Source organism: Schistocerca nitens, chromosome 8, assembly GCF_023898315.1.
Source record: "Schistocerca nitens isolate TAMUIC-IGC-003100 chromosome 8, iqSchNite1.1, whole genome shotgun sequence".
NCBI classification, from domain to species: Eukaryota; Metazoa; Arthropoda; class Insecta; order Orthoptera; family Acrididae; genus Schistocerca; species Schistocerca nitens.
Window position 1 is genome coordinate 138,780,679 of NC_064621.1, and position 23,104 is coordinate 138,803,782.

Genomic DNA, 23,104 nt, shown 5'->3' on the forward strand with positions numbered 1-23,104 from the left:
TCTCCAGCCGTGTCTACCGGGCGTTCTATTGCGCTATCTGTAGCTATCGACTCTACAACACTTCTTACTACCTCATTATCATCGGTGCTCACAGCTGAAGGCTGTTGCGTGTTGCTCTGCTCTGCTTGACTCATCTTAAACATTGCCCTAGTTAAAACCATATAAATGTTCTACAGTCAAGATTTATATATATCTCCCTTCATACAAGAATACTTTCGTATAGTACTTATACAGTTAAATGCAACTAGGGCAGTTCAATCAAACTACGTCTTGTATGAACACAATTAGTAAATGTTCAAATCTACGTCTACTTCCAGAATACTAGCAAGCTTTAATTAAAAAATTATAGATCTGGCCTTTTGTCTGCGCCCTGCGTGCTAGTTATCTGTGGATCCAAGTAATTCGACTGCGAGTATTTCTTCTCTTTTTTCCAAGTTAGGTTGTCTCGTCGTCGTTCACATGAAACAAAGAACAAAATTATTTTAACAACGTCCAAAAACGTGTCCTGTCACGGATTGGCCATTCTAATTAATTCTTTGATTACTTTTTGTAAATGATGAAAGTCTTTGTGTGTGAATGCAGCTTGCCGCTAACTTGGTGTAATGTTTGTCTGTACAGAAGTGTGTCTGTCGTCTTTATCGCTCCTTCACTCTCACACCTGAATCAGTACAGTAAAGTCAGGGCTTCGTGTATTATGATTGGCTGATCCGTAAAAGGACAGACAAACAATTATACTACTGGAGGATTCTAAGTAATTTCTAGAATTACATTCACTCTCTCTCTCTCTCTCTCTAATTTATATGTGTACAATGCAAATATAAATTGCTTGAGATCAGCCTGGTCGAATCTCTGGTAGAGCCCTTCGTCTTAATATTCAGCGGCTGTCTTGCTAGAAAAAATCTTTACATTTGTTATTATTATTATTAAGCGCTGCATTCAGTTGGGAAAATCGATCGTTTGAACAATTCGTTCAGTTTACGACAGATCTAATAATTCAGATGTGGACGAAGCCTTTTTGGACGATTTATAAGACTCATAGATTGCAGGTTCTCTTCGTCACAGCTGAAACTTCCCAATTAATCACAGTGCCTAGACAATCATCAATGATTCATACAGAGAACTCATTCTTCATTCACTCTGTAATAAAATGATCACAAACCTTATTTCTGATGAAAGATGTATATTGAATCCTTGTTAATTACAGGTTCCGTTTCCGTGTATTTTAAGTCTCAGGAAATTTACCTTTTTACAGGTTTATCATTTCTTTATCTATCCCGCTATCGGCACAAATTTCCCTTGTTCGCTTTAGTGCGAAGAAGAGTACCTAAACTTCTTTAGGAATCCAAAAATCCTCCCACCGATATTTCCGAAAACTGTACCTCTCTCTCTCTCTATCCTATAATAACCATGGAGTATACATATCTGTACCTCTGTTGTTCCAAAGAATAAACGTACTAGAAAAATACCTTGGCGTCGACGAGCTGTCGGCGCATATCTTACTAGAAAATCTGATCAGATACTTTTCAAACGTAAATGAATGTGGATGATTTGATTGATCACTATTAATTAGTGCGTGGTAGAGGGTAATTTTCCGTGGGGATATTACACAGCCACAGTTGAAGTCGTGGATTCTACATCTGAACTGCGGTTTTCATTGCTCTCACTAACTAATTTTTGTAGAGGTATACATAACTATTAAACTCTCGTGTCCACTCACAGTCACAATGTGTAAAGAAACACTACGAACAAACCGAAACAATGCTGTCGGTTCTGAGCAGAACCACAACTGAACTGCAAGCAACTGACGTACATAGAGTGAGTGAGTAATATTGTTGAATGTGAGTTCCGAAAGTGCCTGTTGGATTGTTTGTTGGCTTCTCTGTGAGGCAGCGATGGCTAACAAGGTAAACTGATTCAAATTGAAAAAGCCGTAGACACGACCTGTCTGAATCGTGGACTACAAAGACTGAATTCACAAACAGACATACAGATAGGCAATTATAACTCGAGAACCACTTATGCGATTTACATGTTTCTTTCTTTAACTCACAGATATATTCATTTACTATCTATTTATATGTCTATCTATCTAACTATAGATATTTACATATATCTATCTATATATTTAGCTACCTTAGGTAGCACAAGAAATAAGCTGTGGCTATAATTGTAAGTCAAGTCGCAAGAAAGTGGGCTGCTGTCGCGCTCTCTTGCAGTACGCTGCTTAAACAATTGAAGCAAAATCATTTGATTTAGTAATGAATTGAAGCCTCCAAAAGAACCACAAAAAGTCGGCGAGAGCATATGGTTGTTTTCACAGTTGAGTCACAATCACACTTATTCTGCTTTGTAGGTGCTGAAACAGGCGAAAAAAATAGTTCAAATGGCTCTGAGCACTATGGGACTTAACTGGTCAGGTCATCAGTCCCCTAGAACTTAGAACTACTTAAACCTAACTAACCTAAGGACATCACACATATCCATGCCCGAGGCAGGATTCGAACCTGCGACCGTAGTGGTCGCGCGGTTCCAGACTGTAGCGCCTAGAACCGCTTTCCTTTTTTTTTTTTTTTTAAATCTCATTTTGTTCGTTTTCGTTCGTTGTATTTGCTCGGAGCGGACGTCGCAAGACACCCGTTTCAGTTCGTAGTTGATCCATGAACTCAGTTTTTTTTATTACAGAGGGCAGCTAACCCTCTGACCAAACACGCTGAGTTACCGTGCCGGCTAAAATTAAATTTTACACTTGAGGGAAGATTTGAACCGAGGACCTCTTTTTTTGGTTCTGTTCGTTGCTTTTGTTCGGGGCGGTCGTCCCATGACACCCATTGAAGTCCAGCGTTGGTCTATTCACTCAGTTTTTTTTATTACAGAGGGCATATAACCCTCTGACCGAACACGCTGAGTTACCGTGCCGGCTAGGACCTCTCGTTCCGCAGCTGCTCACGCTAAACACGGGACCACGGCGCTCCTGAACCGCTCGGCCACTCCGGCCGGCTGAAACAGGCGACTTCAGAAGACAAATATCATCATTATCGTTCAACTGTAATTTTTTATTTAGGTACATCTTTTTGAGCTCTACAATCTGGTACTACATAACGTGATGTAATTCTTATGGACTACGGAACGTATTTCAAGAGAGTACGCTGCCGGAAAACATTTTTACTTCATAGGTCTATAGCTAATGAAATTTAAACGGCTGAACAGACTTTCAGAAATATAGCTAAGAACCGTCCCGATTAAACCAACTTTCAAATAAAAAAAGGCTTTAAAATTGGAACTTTCGTTTGAGATGTTGGGGCAGACAGACAGACTTACGGGTAAAACATATACACTTCCGTTCTGCATTGAGAGTTCAAATTTGCCCCCTATGGGAGATCCCCTCTACTGTATAGCGTCAACCATGTTCTAACGAGGGTGCGGGCAGATAAAGATTGAAAAGTCAAGAGTGCCGTGGACAAAGGGACGTATCGGCTCGAAAAGCTGCCAACTTTTAGTCAAGCGTGCTCAATACACACATTTAAATAGTAGCTATGACATACATTACGACACAGAATAAAATGTTTTCGTGAAAGTGCATTATACAGACGTTCACATTCAAACACGGCTTACGTTATTTATTTCTGATTGATACGCATAACATGAGACGTTGCGTTGCTACTATACTGCTGAGGTTGTTGGCAGTCGTAAACAAAAGGCGATATGTACCGATCAGAACTTTGGAGTGATACTCAAATTATCTTGGGTATACTGTACGTGCGAACACCCCCCCCCCCCCCCCCCCCAATACACACACAGTCCCTCCTGCCCGTCACATCACGTTGGCGACCCATTGTCACGTTCACTTGTGCTGGCGCAGCGGCAAATTATAGCTACGCTGTGATTTAATACACGTGTACTATTTCAAATCTCTGGTGCTGAGCTGTTAAAGAAAAGAAAAGAAGTGAGTCTCTGGGAGGTGCCGGAAGGCGTTCCGGCCGAAATTAAGCCCTGCTCTTAGGGAAGATTCAGTCTTGTCTAAACGTGTTGTGCTCTTTTAAAGGAATATGGTGGGGAGCGGATCACAATTTTCTGTTGTTAACATACAGGAGTCTTATAATTACAATATCTGAAATCGACTATGGTAACATGTTGTTTTGCAAAGGAGATAGAAAATGAACATCTAAGCTAGAAAAAAATCCAGTTTAGCTTCATCAGGACTTGTCAATGACCTAGCCATTCCATGCCAAAAAATGTGTTGTTAACGTGAGCTACTGAAATATCCACCATCTTTAAATGGAAATTAATGACTGACATGTTCCTTCTGAAAACTCTCTCTGCAACTCACTGGCACAGAAACTCGACAGACTGTGCCAAGGGCAAATAGATGAACAGAGAATAAAGATTGTTCAACAGTCATTATCATATACAAGCTACATAAGTTTAAAGGAAATTTTACCTTATCTCTGAAGAACGCCAACTTCGATAATACCAATTTCCTGTATAACTTCAGCAGCCGACATTTTCTACTTTCCAGTACAAACATTCGCCGCAGCAGAGCAGTTAATAAAAACCTACTTTGCTGATAATTCCCCGGAGTATTTCGAGTTTTATACTGACGGCTCCAGAATCGCAGAGTAGTTTGCGTGTCCTTGTGTCCAAGCACAGTTTATAAGGAATAGATTTCGCTTCCCAGTGAAACTTCTAGTTTTTCTGCAGAAGTCACAGCTATACTTGCAGCTCTACATTACTTGCTGGACCTCACAGTGCAAAATATTTTGATTTCATTGAATTGTGGAAGCTTACTCCAAGCCACCCAGACACCAGGCCTTCTCAAGAAAACTAATCCATTGGTAATGCAAATTATGAAAGCACTCAAGGAAAATCTGGGGAAGAAGCTGAAATTAGTGAATCGAGGGACACGCTAGTATTAAATACACTACTGGCCATTAAAATTGCTACACCAACAAGAGATGCAGATGATAAACGGGTATTCATTGGACAAATATATAATACTAGAACTGACATGTGATTACATTTTCATACAATTTGGATGCATAGATCCTGAGAAATCAGTATCCAGAACAACCACCTCGCCGGCTGGAGTGGCCGTGCGGTTCTGGGCGCTACAGTCTGGAACCGAGCGACCGATACGGTCGCAGGTTCGAATCCTGCCTCGGGCATGGATGTGTGTGATGTCCTTAGGTTAGTTAGGTTCTTCAGACGTTCGAAAATATACACAGTTTTTTCACAATGATCTATTTCCGGTGCTTTCAAAATATTGCACTATCGTAAGCCCAGAGTTTATTCTCATTACTATAAATCCAGTATTGCTAACGGTTAATTCGTCCTACCTCCTTCCCCTCACCCCACCCCCCACACCATAAAAAATAAACAGTACAGTACGAGGCCTGAAGTAGGTGCTATATGGACAAATCGCCCCTGAACCGTGAGAGCCCTTGAGCGCTCACTGACAGGGAAGCAGATTCGTAACGGTGACCTATTTTACAGTAGCCTCCGCGCCGCAGCGGGGAACGCGATCCGACCCGAAGAGCTTCCGAGCGGCCCTGCCGGCTGTGCACCTCAGTCCTACGCAAGCGCGGGCGTGCGCACGCACAGCAGAAGGAAGATGCGTGCGCACGCACACGCTACGCGCTTACGCGCGGCGGCAGAGGCGGCAGGCCCCGCCCCTGCCTGCCGGCAGCCCGCCGCGCCGTTCGCGCTGCCTCCGAGCCCAGCCTGGCTAGCTAGCCTCTCGCCGTGGAGAGTATCGATCGATTGAACGAGGCTTGGCTGTGCCCGCACTGCCGCCGTGAACCGTGAGAGCAGAGTCCAGTGCCGCCGGCCGGGCGCATCCGACGCGACGTAGCGTGTGCGGCCGCTCGCGGCCAGGCGCACCCACACAGGTGAGCGCCACACAGACCTACACGTGTGCCTAGCCAGTGTGTGAAACTCACCCTGTCCACAACCAACACCGTCCTCCACTGCTAGCGCAGTGACCGTGTACAGTATGTGGCGAGTACTTTTTGATTTCTGATCTCATCGATACCGAAGTTGCTACGGCGTGGGAACGTGTCAGCTCTGAAAGTTCTCTGAGGCAATTTACCATTTTTTCTTGGCCTATGAACACACAAATTTTGTTGGCTACACATACTGTTACTGGTAGTCAAAAAACACTATGAAACAAGTTCCAGTTCTCGAACTTTATGTATTACCAGTGTTTCGGATAAGAGTGAGGAAGCAATCGTGTAGAGTAAATATTTCGAGGGCTGTTGTTTCTCCCGCATCGGATACTGCAGTGGGATTTCATCCTAGTAAGGAGATGGTGCAACTCTGATAATACATTCGTACTTCCGCTTTCAATGTTACAAAATCAGCACTTTAATCTCATCTTAGCAAATGCTGCTGGTGTCTCGCCAACACTGCAACATTATGCCAGGACGTCGCTCGAGACTCTCTCCAGTATTTTGATTAAATCTGTAATTGTGTGATAAGAAACACGGAAGAAGCTACAAAATCGTACGAGCTACTTCCTAGCAGACCCGTCTGCTATGCTATACCTGACACCCAGCGTGATTATTCGATAAACGTGTAACTCCTAAGCCTCATGAATAATAGTCGTAAGTTAGAATAACACTGACTACAGTCAAATGCAGCAGATGACGACGTACGCTGTTATTAACGTCAGAATCCGTTTTACGGTGGTCGTGGGAAGGAAGATAAAACCTGCGTCATCGCGTAATACCTGTTTTTTGATTTCGCGTTTGTTTCTTTTGTTCCCCTCATTCTATTTCGAATGATTTACCTAGTCGAACGTGGCTCCATCCGGAACGCGATAAGTTAACGTAAGGTGTTAGTTTATTAGAAGAAAATAAGCATACGCGGTATGTTCAGCGAATGAAAAGTTTGAGAACAAAAATTTTTGAAAAACGATGCTACGCGGGCTTCCCCTTCAGTTAATCACACAAATCACAACGATTAGTACTAAAGAGATACGCCCCATACAATATCACCGTCAAATAACAATTTGAGTTTGTTTCATTTTGATGATTGCTACAGCATATGACTCAAAGATTGTAATTCTCCCTGTTCCACACCTTTGTATGCGTCCAATTGACTGGCGCTATACGCGAACGACTGACAAACGCCCCGAATTTATGGGACCGGAAGATGTCACTCCCTGACCAATTGTTTCGTGTCTATCAACGCTTACGCAGTGTTTTGTCATCTGTGACAATCGGATGGCCTAATGCTGTCGCTTCCTTTCAGTAGAACTCTGTAGCAATTATGTAAAATTATAAATAAAATATCGAAACAAAACACTGGGGGAGAGTTTCTTAGAACCATTAGAAATCCGTTTATATTGTAGCACACTGTGGAACTACATAGGAAACAGAGAGCGACCTGTCATTTACAATCGGGCGATTTAAGACGGGCAAATTCAAGTAATTGATTCGTAATTACAATAAAGTGCTGTACATTAAGTACAAGAAATAGCAATATATTCTATCATTTTGAGACAGTAGTCCTCTGTAATGAACTACATAAATTAATGTAAACTGTTTGAAATGACTGAATACGGGTACCGGTAGTGTGTTAACGGTTTGCGGAATCTCCTTCCTCTGAGCACTAAACAAAATATCAGCAAAAATGCGAAGTCGTCAACAGTCTGCGTCTGCGAAATTTTATACTGTTGACCCTTAAGAGAAACCATAGCGGACAGAATAGATCCACTCGTTATTAAGTAACTAATAATATTTTCATTCTAACAAGCTGAAGCGCGTGGTTTAAAAATGTAAAGATGGAAAACAAATTCTTCCTCGAGGCACTCTTTGCTTCCGTTTTCTTTCTCTCCCGATGGGAAGTAGGTGTTCTATGTTATTATGGAAGTTCCGCCTTATATAACTCTCAACTGTCTCTTTCAATGGAAAATTATGCTTTGCTTCAATGACATGTTAGTGCTGTGGAATCACATACCTTTCAACCTCCATCATATTTTTCTTAAAACTCAACATTAAACTTTACATTGTACAAAATGGTATTTTCCTCTTCATTTACTTTCCCACTAAAAACAAGATTATGGGTACCACAAACACTGGTTCTACTGGTGGAAGACATATGTAATCAGATGTAGTAAATACACCATGTTCATTTATTTTGTGGCGTGGAACTATCAGCTGGCATCTGAAACCAAACATTCTTCATGATAGAGGATAATCCACAGCTAAAACTAGAAATGTACATATTTTCCTGTGAAAGAAACAACAGACACTAAAAATATATTGCAAGGCTCTGAAGCAATTCTTAGAGCATATTCTGCTCTTAACTATTCTTTCAGCATGTACAATTCATAAAGAAAAGAAAGGTATTCTGTGCAAAAATTAGTTTTTTGCTTAATTACAGGGTGACAAAAATTGATTAATATCTATTTTATGGAGCACATAAATTGTACAGTATCAACACTTTCAGTAAAAACAAGCTACTGTCTTTATTATAAAAATATCAAGATACTTTCTAATGTGTTGTGCACAAAAAGATATTTCAGATGACTTTGCATAGTATACATACATACATGTGAGCTACATTGTTTACAAGTAATGTACTTCATAAAACTTGTGTCTTTGTCACCATATGAGACAGTTTTGTAAACAGTGGTTTGAGAAAAGTCATAGCCTTTGTTGTATCTGCAGAAGGAAACAGTTCCAGGTACTGAAGGAAAGGTAGGGAACTCAGGAGAGAGGGATGAATGAAAGGGGGGGGGGGGGGGGGCGGTGGGGCAGTGGTAGAATAGGTGGGTGGGGAGGAGGAGGAGGAGGGGGGGGTAGCTGTGGCTGACCCTACTGCTGGCTGTGGAGTTCACTTTCAGTTGCACCAGCTCTACAGGCACTCATGCTTGTCTCACCAGCACCATAGTCTAAAATCTCTGTAGGTGAGTTACTACAGATGATATACATGCTCTCAATTTATATATTTTTGGTCTTTGGAGAAGTACCAGTCAACATTATAATTTACCAAGGTAACTTAGAATTTGCACCTCTACATTCAACAAAACTTGCAACTTTGAATCATTGAATTATAACAGTATAGTATGAAAGATTGTAATCAAACTCTGTACTGGTACAGGGCTATGAATGCTGTACACGAATGGTAAGACACTTTATGAAACACATAATCTGCATCATATTGGATTATTTCAAAGTTGCTGCTACGGTCATTAGTCTATCATTTATTCTGACACAATTAAGGTCCACAACATGTTAAATGAACTAATTTTAAATTATCTCTTTCCTTAGCACATCATTGTTCCTGTTGATTTATGTTCTCCTTTTATAGATGTGCAAATTATTATTTTTTGACCACCTCCCATATTTTATTTCCATGAGATGATACTGTTTAAGCCTTTACTTCTTCAACCAAAACACTCAAACTATTGCTTCAGTTTTCTTCTAGCTGCCATTTATTATTAATCTTTTCATCCTCAAGAGGCTCAGTGGCTTAACGGGAGAATGTTAGATTACAAATCCCTAGGTTCAGAGTTCAGTGTATAGAATTTTTTCTGTCTCTTATTACTTTTTTCACCTCTGGTAATTAATTTTCAATATGGAAAATACCAATTTGCACCATAGTTCAGAGTATGACTATACAGTATATCAAGCTGAGTAAGTCAGTTCAAACGTCAGAGGAAGGCAATTTCCTATCACCTCCAATAGGATTGTGCCGAGTAAAGCAGTGTGATGTTCAAACCAACCTTCTGGCTGAGGACAGTTTTAACTTTTACCTCCCAGAAAATAACTAAAATAACATCTTCTCTGTCTCTACTATGTCTATGTCCATCCTCTGAAAATCATTGTGAAGTGCATGAAAGAGGGTCCTTCCCCTCGTACCACTTAAGTGTTTTTCCCATTTCATTCACAACTGCAGCATGGGAAGAATCAGTGCTTAAAAACCTCTGTGCATGCTGTAATTAGTCTAATCTTAACTCCATGATTCATACAGGAGTGATACTAAGGGAACTGAAGTAATACCTATACTCAACACTTAAAATTAATTATTGAAACTTTGTATACTGATGTGTCAGTTTCTTTCTAACATAAATTGTGTTCTGTTTATCTCAATGCAAAGAAAATCCTTTGGAGGTGAAAACAGATTGTCAAGTATTGTCAGAAGTAGCATAGCCAACATACCACCAAACAACATTTCATATCTCTGATGTAAAGGTAATTCCTTACACGAATTGTCTGAATACTGTACTTGAATTCTGGCACTTGAAATCCTTGTTAGCATTCTAGGGAATAATGTGGAATAATATCCATTTTCATGTGAGTTTCCCATCTTATAGGCCACTCATAATATCCACGTACTTTCAAAAATCTGTATTACATAGTAGAAACTGAAAAGCAATAGGGGAAATGGCAGGATTTATTTCTTTCAACTTTCTTACAAAGTATCAGCTCCCCTGTAATCAATATTACACCATTTGAAGTGCAAACACATTAAAGCTAATGACCAGCATTGTTTATATTGAAGCTAACTCTCATAAATGACAATTAATACTTGACATATAATAACGGATATAAAAATAGTGTAGTTACAATAGTAGTCACAGATCAGATAGCCTCCTTTTCTCTCTCATTTAGTAGTCAGTCAGCACACAGGAATAGCTTGTAACATGGTGTTTACATGTCACAATACTTGAGTAAAGGAACGTCATTCCTTTGTTTATAGAAATGTAGTGTAGAAAGTATCCAATTGGAATATTCCATTTTTCTTCTCTTTTTGTTTCAGACAGAAATGTCATTTGTAAATTCAACACAGAACATTTTTTATGATGCCTACAACTACTATCTGTGGACGCTTTCCTTATCTGGTAAGTAAATTATGGTACAACTCTCACAATTTCAATCATTTGAATTTATAAAATTTTCAGTTATTCATATTGCTCTTTTCTCAATTATTACAAATGTCAGACAACATTCATTTACATCTGAAAATGTATTAATCACCATGCATGATCAATAGGGGAATTCCAGGAGTGAAGAATCATCTGCAGATGAAGGATGAGAGGTACATAAGCACAATTGAAAGCTCTGAAAAATCATGCTAGCTTTCCCTCTTACAAAAAAAAAAACCCAACCACACACACACACACACACACACACACACACACACACACACACACACACACACACACACACACACACACACACACACTCTGCCCATTTCTGCGGCTGAGGTCACAAACACATGCTTATAGAGTGGCACTCGAGCCAGAGGTAAGTGGGTTCGAATCCTAGTGCTGGAAAAAATTTTCACTGCCATTATTTGGCCAGCAAGGGAATGAGAGATGGTAGCGTAAAGTTCCTGATAACCAGAATTTGTGCCAGTGTCCTAGTTTAAATACCCAACCTCTCCACAGTGTCTAATGAAGTGAGGGCATGTGACACTGTTGATTGTGATCCACTCATCGGATAGGGGACGTTAAGCTTGGCAGCCCCCTTGATGCTATTTGCGAGGAGTAGGCTATGTGCTGCCACCAGGTTTCACCCTCTCCCTTACTTCATTATCACATAGTACAAATATTACACTAATTCCAATACACATACACAATACATGCACATAGTATTACAAATACTGTAATGGAGCATGTTGCAAATAAATAAAAGAAATACACACCAAGTCAGTCTGTGGGTGCACACGTGTCATCCACTCATAATTTATTAGTAGGTTAGCTGTTGTCAATTGTAAACTCTGATTGTTGATTACATATTTGTGTAAAAATTCATGAATAGTTTCACAACTTTCAGAATTATTTCCAAGTAATGTGACATAGTAATGTGTGTGTTTGAAAAGGAACTTTAATCTGTACTGTGTTGGCAGAAGAGCCAACACCGTGTTGCTAGAAGAGGCCGAAATGCACGCGTTTAATTACACGCAGACTGGCGTGAGGTCTGGAACAGGTCAGAGAAATAAGACTAACAAAATAGGAGGAAACTGGTAGAATACTTAACTTTAATCCATAATCGGTGTACATCGCTCTTGACGGTACATTAATAATAAGCTCAATATAACTGGTAATGGCGCCTTGCTAGGTCGTAGCAAATGACGTAGCTGAAGGCTATGCTAACTATCGTCTCGGCAAATGAGAGCGTGTTTGTCAGTGTAGCATCGCTAGCAAAGTCGGCTGTACAACTGGGGCGAGTTCCAGGATGTCTCTGTAGACCTGCCGTGTGGTGGCGCTCGGTCTGCAATCACTGACAGTGGCGACACGCGGGTCCAACGTATACTACCGGACCGCAGCCGATTTAAAGGCTACCACCTAGCAAGTGTGGTGTCTGGCGGTGACACCACAATCTGTATATTGAGATTTTTTTTATGGAAATGGGTAGGTGTCATTTTGTAATAGGTTACTTCACAATCAGATGATCAGTGAAGATTCAAATGATAATGAGCTCATCCATCTTTATGATTAAAAAATTCTGCACTTCATTTTCATGGCTTGGGTTGATTAACAATTTAATGGTCTTATAGGTGTATGACATCTAATGTCTTCCCACAACCAACATTAATTTTGATAAGGAAGGAAAATTAGTGTTTAACTGATGATAATGCCATTAGAGATACAGCGAAGTTTCAGAACGAGGAAGGATATAAGCAGCATCTCTCAAAAGAACAAACCCAGTATTCACCTTCATGCTACTTGGGGAAATCAAGGAAAACCTAAATCGGAATGATTGGGGATCTGAATTGTCGTCTTCCTGAACAAGTCTCTAGTGTCTTACCAATGCACCATCTCAGTCAGTATATCTACATCTAGCATGACAACTCTGAAATTCACACTGAAGTGCCTGGTAGATGGTTCTTTGAACCACCACCAGACTGTTTCTCTACCATTCCATTTCTAACAGTGTATGGGGAAAATGAACACTTAGATCTTTCTGTACAAGCTCTGATTTTTCTTATTTTATTATGATGATCATTTATCCCTATGTAGGCTGGAATCAATAACATATTTCCACAGTCGGAGGAGAAAGTTGGTGATTGAAGTTTTGCGAGAAATTTGGTGATTGAAATTTTGTGAGATGATCTCACCACAACAAAAAACACCTTTGTTTTAATTATTACCATCCTAGCTTGGTTACTATGTCCATGACATGAGGAGATGGTGTGCACGCCATGAGTTACTCAGACAACACCCAAGATGAGTTTTGATAGAACTCACATATCACTGAATTTGACAGCCAGAACATCAACTAGAATTCATAGCCCTGCTTCTCTCTCCACTGTAGTTATATTCTGGCCTTACATGATGGACAGTCTGCAAGACACCTCAGTTATTTTTCTCCTTCTACATGTAAACTGCTAGAGATTACCTCTACATTCAGCTAAGTTCAGACACTTCCATGATCAAAATTACTGCTTTGTTCCTGCAAAGGATTGTTCATTCTAGTAATATTTTTGAAAAATGTGGCTGTAGTAAGACCTGGAAGTGATATGTTGCTAGGTTTTTTTTTTCTTTTTTTTTTTTTCAAAGTTGCGATGTCTTTATGTATTTTATTTACAATAACATATATTTCTGTCACCAAAATTGCACAGATATTAATCACTAACAGAACTGAAAGTACTGTTTATAAGGAATCTGCAATCAAGAATTAATAACTATTATCTGTAGTATATCTAATCCCATACAGTTTTATACAACACTCTGCCTGAATGGTGTCCCTTCATCTATGCTTGAGTGTCAACTGACTTTTTTTCAGAGTGCAGACTAATATTCAATTAAAAACAGAGGTGCTTGTGATACCTAATTTTAGATATCCCTCCTTGCTATATTCTCTGTCAGAAGCAACTCTTTGCATGGGGCATCACATGCTCATACTCCTTCTAGAAGCTTTAACAACAGATAGTTTGTATCATGCTCTTGCAATTGCTAGGCTACCAGAATCTACCTTATTAAGAGTTGCTAAAATAGCAGACTTCCAGATTCTCTGGACATGGAGATGACTGAATGATGTGTTAACATCAATGGCACTTGTTATGTATCTTACAGAATGTAATTATGCCCAGGTATTATGTAAAATGACCGCCACCAGCTTGTGATCTTGTGGTTAGCATTTGCTAACTCTTGATCACGGGACCCCGGCTGGGCTGGTGATTTTCTCTGCTCAGGACTGGGGGTGTGTATGGGTTGTCCTTATCATCATTTCATCATTAATAATGTGCAACTTGCTGAAGTGATATCAAACAAAAAGACTTGCATTATGCAGCCAAATATCCCCAATGGGGTCTCCTGGCCACTAAAGCCATATACACAGTTCACTTTATGTAAAATGACAAATATAGTAAGAACACAGATATTATGTTGTATAGCATTTCTGCTAACGAAATTATGTGATGCACCAAACACTCTCAGCTGGCAATAGCCAAGTACATTCTACACTGTCAATATCATTTCTCCTTCTGGTCATTCCCTGTGGCCAACAAAATACTCATTAGTCTTGTCTATTATTGTTCAGACCATATTCATTTCTTCCTGTATTTCATAACTTTTTGATCTGTCCTAAATATTCTGTTGTTTGTACATATGAGATAAGTTACCTTAAGAGTTTGCAGCACATTCACACAAACAATTAATATACTGCATAGCCACTTACTGTTTATAAGATACAATGAAATTGTATCTGCTTCTGAATTGCTTCTGTAATGTTGGCTGGTGAGCTTCCTTTCCTGAAGTCATAACAGTTGTTACATTTTATCACTCAAGTATAGCAAATAACACAGTGTACTGTTACTTCATTAATAAGTAAGCATAATTTAATGATGCATTATTTCAGACCACCGCACACGAGGATGGCCACTGGTCGACTCCCCCATCCCGACTATCATATACACTGCCTTGTATTTGCTCATTGTCTGGATCGGTCCACGTTTGATGAGGAATCGAAAGCCTTTTAACCTACGATGGGCACTTGTGCCTTACAATCTAGCCATGGCTGCATTGAATTTCTACATTGCTTTTGAGGTAAGATTCAGCTTTCTTAGATACTAAACTGTGTGGCTGTGTGTGTGAATAGTTACACGCTCACTACAAAAAGCGCAGGATCTCAAAAACTGGTGTTAACTGTTATGTGTTTCTTTGTACCACACACCAGACCTCTACAAGTAAATGGTTGCCTTTCCCTTATTTTATCTTTTTCTCTACCCTGGAGTTTCCATTATTGTTATTTAAAAAACATTTTGTAATGAAAGCAATGAATCACATGCTAAATTCATGTTGCCACAAAATTTTAGACATTATGATCTGTGAGAAAGTTAGTGTTCCTTTAATGTTGGGTATAAACTATAAAACACAAGAAGTCAAAAAGAAATTATTGATCAGATAGATATAAATGTAAATGTCCAAGAGCCAACAGATGTGAAAATTTTACCTATTGTGCTGGACATGCACTGCACACTTTTGAGGACGAACCCAACTTTTCAGTCAACAGAAGAAAACACCACCACAGATTACCTGAATTCAAAGGTCACATTCTTAATATATGTGACAGATATTTCAAGTGAAATTAAATTGGGGAACACCTGTCTACCATTAATCTGAAGCCCAACTGACCATCCAAATTTTTACTGTATATTTCTTTCTTTAAGTGTAGTTCAGAAGATAATTACAGAAATTCATGCAAAAGGTCTTATATAAAGGGAATAACTGGTACCCACTTGAAATTACAACTGAAGGTTGTTAAAAAAGTCTCACTTATACATTGTCCAAAATTTTAAATATTTAGTGTTTCAAAAATTTAAACACATCAGAATTTAATGACTATAGGATAGTAAATATTGGACAATAAACTCATTTCTCATGCTCTTGTCTGTTATTTTCTAACTTTTAAGCAGAAAAGATTTGAAAGAAATTCTGCTAATCTATTTCCTCAGATTTCTAATCTTAAACAAAATATCTGCATGTACCTTCTGTTTTGTAACATGCCTTCACAATCTTTATGAATAATACTCCGTTTTATCATTACAGCTTCTGTTAGCATCAATAAAACTTAGATACAATTATTTCTGCCAACCAATTACAAGACTGAGGAGTCCAGAAGAACTGAGGGTGAGTTTCATGATGAACTATAACTTATATTCTTGGTTGTCCTTCAGTGAACTGAAAATGTATAAGCAGCTAGCATTCTTGAATGAAATTCTCACTCTACAGTGGAGTATGCACTTCGCAGGAGAGCTTCTGTGAAGTTTGGAAGGTAGGAGATGACGTACTGGCGTGATTGAAGCTGTGAGGACGGGGCGTGAGTTGTGCTTGGGTAGCTCAATTGGTAGAGCACCTGCCCACGAAAGGCAAAGGTCCCGAGTTCGAGTCTTGGTCTGGCACACAGTTTTAATCTGCCAGGAAGTTTCAGCTAACATTCTTATTTTAACTGTGTAATGGACCTGAACTCTGTATCAGGCCATTGTTATTCTTACCAGCTGAGACATCTGGTTCCATTCTGGTAACCAGTTTTAGCCAGTCAAAGTTTCTTAACAGTGTATGCTCCAGTGCGGAGTGAAAGATTGATTACTATAATGCTGTGATATCTTTGTCTTCAAATGACTAGATAGTTTGTCTGTCTCTAGAAAAAAGGCATTTAGCACTTCATGTACACCTTCAGTTAGTAATTCATCCATCATGTTCCATGGATCCCATCAAGAAGGAGAACCTTCTGGGATGTAAAAGAAACCAAGTTTTATATTAACAAAAGGCAAGCAAATCATAGACATTTAATCCATGTATTATGTTAGCAACAGGCGTTAACTATTCCTGTACTGCTTAACACTGTTCATGCATATTCCAGCTAAATTTAATCTAGTAAATTAGAGAGAAATCTGCTACACTGAAAGATGTTGCCTATATCTTATTGACAGCTTAAAGAACTTGTCAATCCTTGAACCTAATTGTGCAATAACAAGTAGGAATAGCTCATGATGTGTGTTAGGTGGGAAGTTGTTGAATACTTTTGTACCAGAGTACATCACTCTACTCTAAACCCCAGACAAGGAGGCAAACAAGAAAATTATTTTTGTGTCTTATATTGTGGTTATGTAGATCACAGTTCAGCTAAAACTGATTTTTCAAGCAACAGTTCATTTTACTCATGCTGCTTGTTCCTACCTTAATCAGATTTTATTCTGAAGTATCATTATAACAAATGATATGGATAAAGTACTCACTTTTTATTCAGGATTGGTAGAGGAGGGTAGTCTTAACCTCCTCAATACAGAAACCCAGTCATCTATTACATTATTAAGATGACTATATGTATGGTTGGGTTGAATAGAGTTTAATGTGGCACTGCCATGAATAAATCAATACTTGCCCATTTTGAATGATTACCAGTGTTGCAAATATCCCATTGCTCAGATATATAGTCTTAATCATCAAACCTACAAAAAAGTTCTTTAAGTTGTGTTATTCACTTTTAAGCACATGTCATGACATAGTTTGGGCTTATAACTCTTGACTAAAATTTCCCAAATAATATTTGAAAATATAAAACTACTGCTTTTTATTTTTTATGCCATGTCAAGAAATCTCACTACACCAGTTGCCAGCAGTATAGACACAAAGATCCCACAAAGGACTTCCAGCAATGTAGCTCTAAAAGCACCTGATATCTGTAGAAGCACACTCTCCTGCCTGCATCTCATAGTAGTTCTGTTTGTTGGCAGCAAAGTTTATGTGCCCATTTGCTTGCCGCAAAGCATGTAATGGATCAGTGACTGCACAGTAGTATATTCTCACATGTATTAGTGGGAGTCTGTAATCTGTATTTTTTATTCTTCCCAGTGTTTGTAGTTCTATTCAGCCTTCCCTGCTGTAGTTTGTATGTGGGTCTTGAAAGATAGTCCTTCTTCAATCATAATTCTTGGTTATCTAGTCATCTGTTTTCACCCTGTGCTTCTGTTTACAAGTTTCATCAGTAGACTTTTTAATGAGTCTACCTCTAAATAGGAGGAAAGTATTTTGTTTGGGGCAGTCATTTGTTTATTTTGTGTACAGTAGTTGTTCACATGTTGCAGTATACCACTGGCTTTTTTCCCCTTGACTTGTGCTCAAGAGTCTACTGAAAATGTTACCAACAGGTTGTTGGTATATGCTAAGATTCCATTGGTGCAGTCATGGATCTCCATGAGATATAAAAGGGTTTGTATTGCTAGATTCCGGAGGATGGGCTGCCCACAGATCAGTTCTTGTGGGCATCTAGTAGTTAGCCTTTTGACCACTTTCTGGTTGGCTGCACGCCACCCAGCAACCCAACAGGCTGTGCCACAGGGTGGCCAGACTCACAGCTTCCTAAGATGCATGAACATCAAAGGCTCCTGGAGGTTGTCAAAGGTGCCTGTGATGTCTATCATTATGGTTGTTACATATTTCTGATCTCTGTTGTCTACTTTACAAGAGTGCTTGGTTTAACACTTCATCAATTGATTTGTTTTTTTTCTGAAATCAGTATTGGTGTGGGATAAGTCCCGTTAGCTCACTGTGTAACTTAATCTGTCACACCAAAGGTGTTCTTGGACGTTTGCAAGTGAGTTCAGAAGCAAACTGACCAGTATGATTTTGTATTGGTTAGGTCTTTATCTGTGCCCTTCTTAATAACTACAGTGTTTGCTATTTTCTGCACTGTTGCTATTCTCCGCAGTCACTGAGTCTTGTTCAGGTTCCCCATTCGGAATGAGGTACTGAGTAGTGCAATGTGTTGTAGGACTTCCACATGGACACCAGCAGGTCCAGGGGCTTTTTTCCCCTTATTCTTGTTATCACTTACACAACCTCCTCTTGTGGAAAGAACAAGTGCATCTTCTGTTCTGTAGTTACATTCTGGTGCTGCTCACAAGTTAATGAGAATCTGTAGATCTGTGTTTTGCTGCTCAGTTTTTACAGTCCTCTCCACCTGTGCACTGATGTGCCATTATCTTGTCTCAGTGTTCACAAAATCAGAGGGATTATGATTGTTTCCATTAAAATTTTGTAAGCTAATCCTTAAATGTATTAATGTAATTGTTTTTGTGTAAAGTAGTCCCAATGATGTTCTTTTGTATGGATAATGGCAGTTCTGTATCTATTCTTCATCTCTCTATACCTGTAGACCTACTAGTATTTTAGCACTGTTTACTTATTTGTAGTATTTTCTAATTTTGCCTTGTTTGTTTTCTTGGCTTTGTGAGTTCATGTAAATATGGGATTGAGCTCATGTAACTATGGGATTTTTTAATGTTGTTTTGGTTTATTGTTTGTATGTGGTATTGCTGATTTTTGTGCCATCTGTATCAGTTCAGTCAATGTAAGGATTTTGTAATCCACATTTCGTATTATGTTTCGCAGAGGACAAACAGGTATGATTTACAGTGTAAAAATCTCTCTGTAGATACATAATCTGAAACATTGTGGATCTGGGTTTTTATTGTAAGCACATTATGATCACTTCGTGTGCAGATTTTGAAAATAGTCCAGTCTCCTATTTGTGTCAGGGCATTATTATTTATGACAGAGATATCAGTGTTACTTTGAAGTCCTGGGTCTCCTTAAAAGGTATGTGGCTGCTCCTCTCTGTTAATAATGTGTAAATTCTGTTTGTGTAGTGTGTCATTTACGCTTCTAACTGTATCATCAGTAGTGTGGGAGTGCCATAACACCAATTTACTACAGGCTTTTGTGTCTTGCATATTGTAGAGTGCTCCTAATGTAAAGTACATTTGGTTCAGTATTATCAGAGTACTGTGCATAGAGAGAGAGACGCTGTGACTCGGTTTGTATGTCCCCATGAGATATCTGTTTCTATTGTGTGCTTGACATGGTGGCAACCTATTTTGGCTTTTACAATGTATTTATTTAGTACTGTTATGGCAGGCATTGGCATTTGGTCACCATTAATTGTTACTGTTTATGGAAGAATGCATCTGAGTTGACCATCTTTGGAGTATTGTTCCTGGAAGAAAATTATGTCCACTCTGAGTTCTGTCACAACTTCAATTCTGCACTTATTAGCATACTTATTACAGCATTATGCTGCATTATTTTGTCAAGGGCATTTTGTGAAGACAGAGGTGCACAGCATTATGTTGGTGTGACTGATCAGAATTCTTCTACAATATATTTTTGTACAAGATTCCTTATATATTTTGTCAGGCTTTAGTTGACAGGCCAACACATATGCACATTCATCATTAGGTCACTTAGTTCTCATGCTTCTGTTGAAAGTTTTATTGCTCATAGTAACATTCTTTCTGTTTGTGTGGTTGTAAGATAATAGATTTTGTCACCTTGTGGATGTGCTAGTTGAACCACTGGCCTCTGGACAAGCAGTGATTATCATTCTGCTGTAAATAGTGAACTTGTGCTTGCCATAGACCATGACTAGTTCCAGACAAAGACAACCTACTTTTTGTTACAGAGAGAGTCCTGAATGAAGTAGTAGCCCCCTTATTCATCTGGAAAATAACTTTCTTTATGAATGCTGAAATGGTTGAGAATGCATGTAATTTAACATTTTTCATGTCACAAACCACATAAACTGTCATTAGTTTGTTTGTATGTGAGTAGTGCTGTCTGCACTTCTTCTCAAAGCAAAAAGTTCCCAGTGTTTCTGTTTGCCAAATAATGTACAGGAAGCATTCTGTGTGGCCAGCCCTGGACACCATGCAACAAACAACAGTTATAAGATAACTGAACTTCCTGCAAATGGCCATATGGCAATTCTCTATTTGTTTGACTGATTAGTGGCTCAAAAGGAAGCTGGCAGAGTTGATGTGACATAAATGTGCCTCAAAAATACAGCTTTTGCTGAAGTGCTGTAAATGCCGTGGACATTATATCACTCTCATAACAGATGTTCTATAATAATGGTGACAACTTCTGTCCTACTGATAAAAGAAAGAAGTGTTAATGTTTGTCAAGTGCCTTGTGAGCCTGTGAATCAGTGAGGTGGAACAGCGGTAAGGCTGTGAACTTGTATTTGGGAGGACAGCAATTAAAATCCCCATCAAGCCGTGTAAATGTAGGTTTTTGGTGATCTCTCCAAAATTTCTTGATGTGAATGTTGAAGTGGTTCCTTTGAAAGGGCCCAACTGATTTCCTTCAGCAATCCAAGCTCATACTGTGTCTCTAATGACATTGTCGATGTGACATTAAACCCTAATATTCCTTCCTGTTTGTGAGCTTGAAAGTTAAAAGCCCTGCATGGTATCTATGAGTCCGAGACAGAATTGGCAGTGTAGTACACTAAAAAAGTTGCTAGAAACTATCATTTCACTGTTGTGACAGTGGCAGGTGTTGCTGCTGAACTATCAGCTGTAGCATTATCCATTGTTGCTGTTGTTGCTGGACCAGTGGTGTATTATCAGTTACTCTGTTGCTGTTGAAGCTGCTTTTGTTTCTGATGCTATTGTTGTTGTATTTACCATTAATCATACTGCTGTTATAAAACTTTCAGCAGTTCTGTGGTGGCTGGATCGTCCCTGTACAGAAAACAGTTTCAGACTTACCATGCCATATCGTAAAAATGACTGAATTAATTGAAAAGAGCCTTTTTTCCATTTATTATCAAAGTATCCCACTCAGCAATAAATGTTTCTAATAAGTTTTGTATGGCTCTGATTTTGCTAAGTATAAGCTTTGAAGAAGTAGACTGGCAAACCACCATTTCACCTGTCCTGGCTGATACCTTTTCCATTGTTTTCCTCATGGAATATTTCTTGAATTTCATGTGAGTTTTTCTGTTTAAGAGGTGTAAGCTCACATTTTGTAAGTGTAAATCCAGGCAGTATTGCAGTTTTCATTTCTTCTGAACTGTCTGCTACATGGCTCACTGAAGCATGTGTCCATTGGTGACAAATCAGGAGAGTAGCAAGTTCCTTATCAAGGATTATGTCTGTTTTTATAATTTACTTCTTCAGTTAGTCTTGCTAGGAGTAGGATGTGTGCATGCTGTGTGCAGTCGCAGGAGGAGCTGGCCACAGTTCATGAACAGCTGAATGCTGATTCCGGCCTGAGATGCTGGCCGTGTGTGTGTGTGTGTGTGTGTGTGTGTGTGTGTGATGAAGGCTGTGGCCGAAAGATACATGTGAGTGTGTTTTAATCATGCCTGTCTGCAACTTGATGTGTCTTCTTTACAGTAAGTAGCAATTTATCTTTTCCTACATTGTTGATAGACCTACTTGGAGTTTCCATTGTTTGATTCTGGCTATGGTCAGTCACCTTCAGGCTGCTGCCTCAGGGTTTGGTGGTGGCAGAGAATCTGGCATGTTGCATGGGGCACCTCAGGTGTCACTCGTTTTGTCCATGGGCTCTGCTGCTGGGGCACCTCCTAGTGTATGCAACGTGGTGGATCCACCCTCACAGCAGAATGAGTGATGGGTAGTAATAACACATTCATATCGCTCATGGCAGAAGACCAATGTGGATACTGGCTGTCTGGCCTTGTCCACTGCCCCTGTCAGTAAACAGGTGGCCACCCCTTGAGCAGTGTCTGAGTAGGTGCAGGGGGGGGGGGGGGGGGGGGGAGTTTTACTAGTTACTGAGATCTCTAACATTAGGTGCATCATGGAGCACCTGCACTTGGTATGTCTGCTACAGGACCTCATCCGAGTAGTGAAGGTGGCCTAATCTGCAGCTATCTAGTGTGCAGGATGCAGTCGTCTGCAAGTCACATCATCACCAAAGATGCCTGTTGTATGGGTTCTGAGGCGGTCCTCAGTTCATACAGGCAGCTGGTAGAAGTGAAGGCTGTTGGCCTCATACATGGGATAAAAGCGGGCTTCACAATCTGCAGCGTTGTTCCCAGAGTTGATTAGGGTCCTTTAGTTTGGTGCCAAGTGAAGGATCTCAACCCACTGCAGACTTCTAGAACTGCATTATTGATTGGGGATTTGTAGGACTATCTTTGATAGGCCAAGGGTGCACTACACAAAGAAAGCAGTTACTCGGGTAACAAGAGTACTTGTGGAGTGCTGTTGGGGTTTTTTTAGGCTAGGTGGTAGTTTGAGTTTCTCTGATGAACGTTCACCAGTTGATAGGCAGCAAGGGAAGTCAGACCACATTCAGAATAAAGGTACTTTATAAAAATTTTATCAGTAAATTTTCAAA

General features: G+C 39.6%; 1 protein-coding gene across 4 annotated transcripts in view; it reads left to right on the forward strand.

Moving 5' to 3' along the window:
• The first annotated feature begins 5,733 nt into the window (after positions 1-5,733).
• LOC126198650 (elongation of very long chain fatty acids protein 4-like) overlaps positions 5,734-23,104 on the forward strand; it is a 44,434-nt gene continuing 27,063 nt past the window's right edge. Inside the window, exons 1-4 of one of the 4 annotated variants that reach the window (XM_049935114.1) lie at positions 5,734-5,885; positions 10,765-10,846; positions 14,811-14,998; positions 16,001-16,081. In XM_049935114.1, the coding sequence (XP_049791071.1) occupies positions 10,771-10,846; positions 14,811-14,998; positions 16,001-16,081 (345 nt within the window). In that variant the 5' untranslated portion in view covers positions 5,734-5,885; positions 10,765-10,770. Of the gene's footprint in view, positions 5,886-8,832; positions 8,996-10,764; positions 10,847-14,810; positions 14,999-16,000; positions 16,082-23,104 lie in introns of those variants that run through there. The other 3 variants (XM_049935115.1, XM_049935117.1, XM_049935116.1) reach the window with 3 other exon arrangements.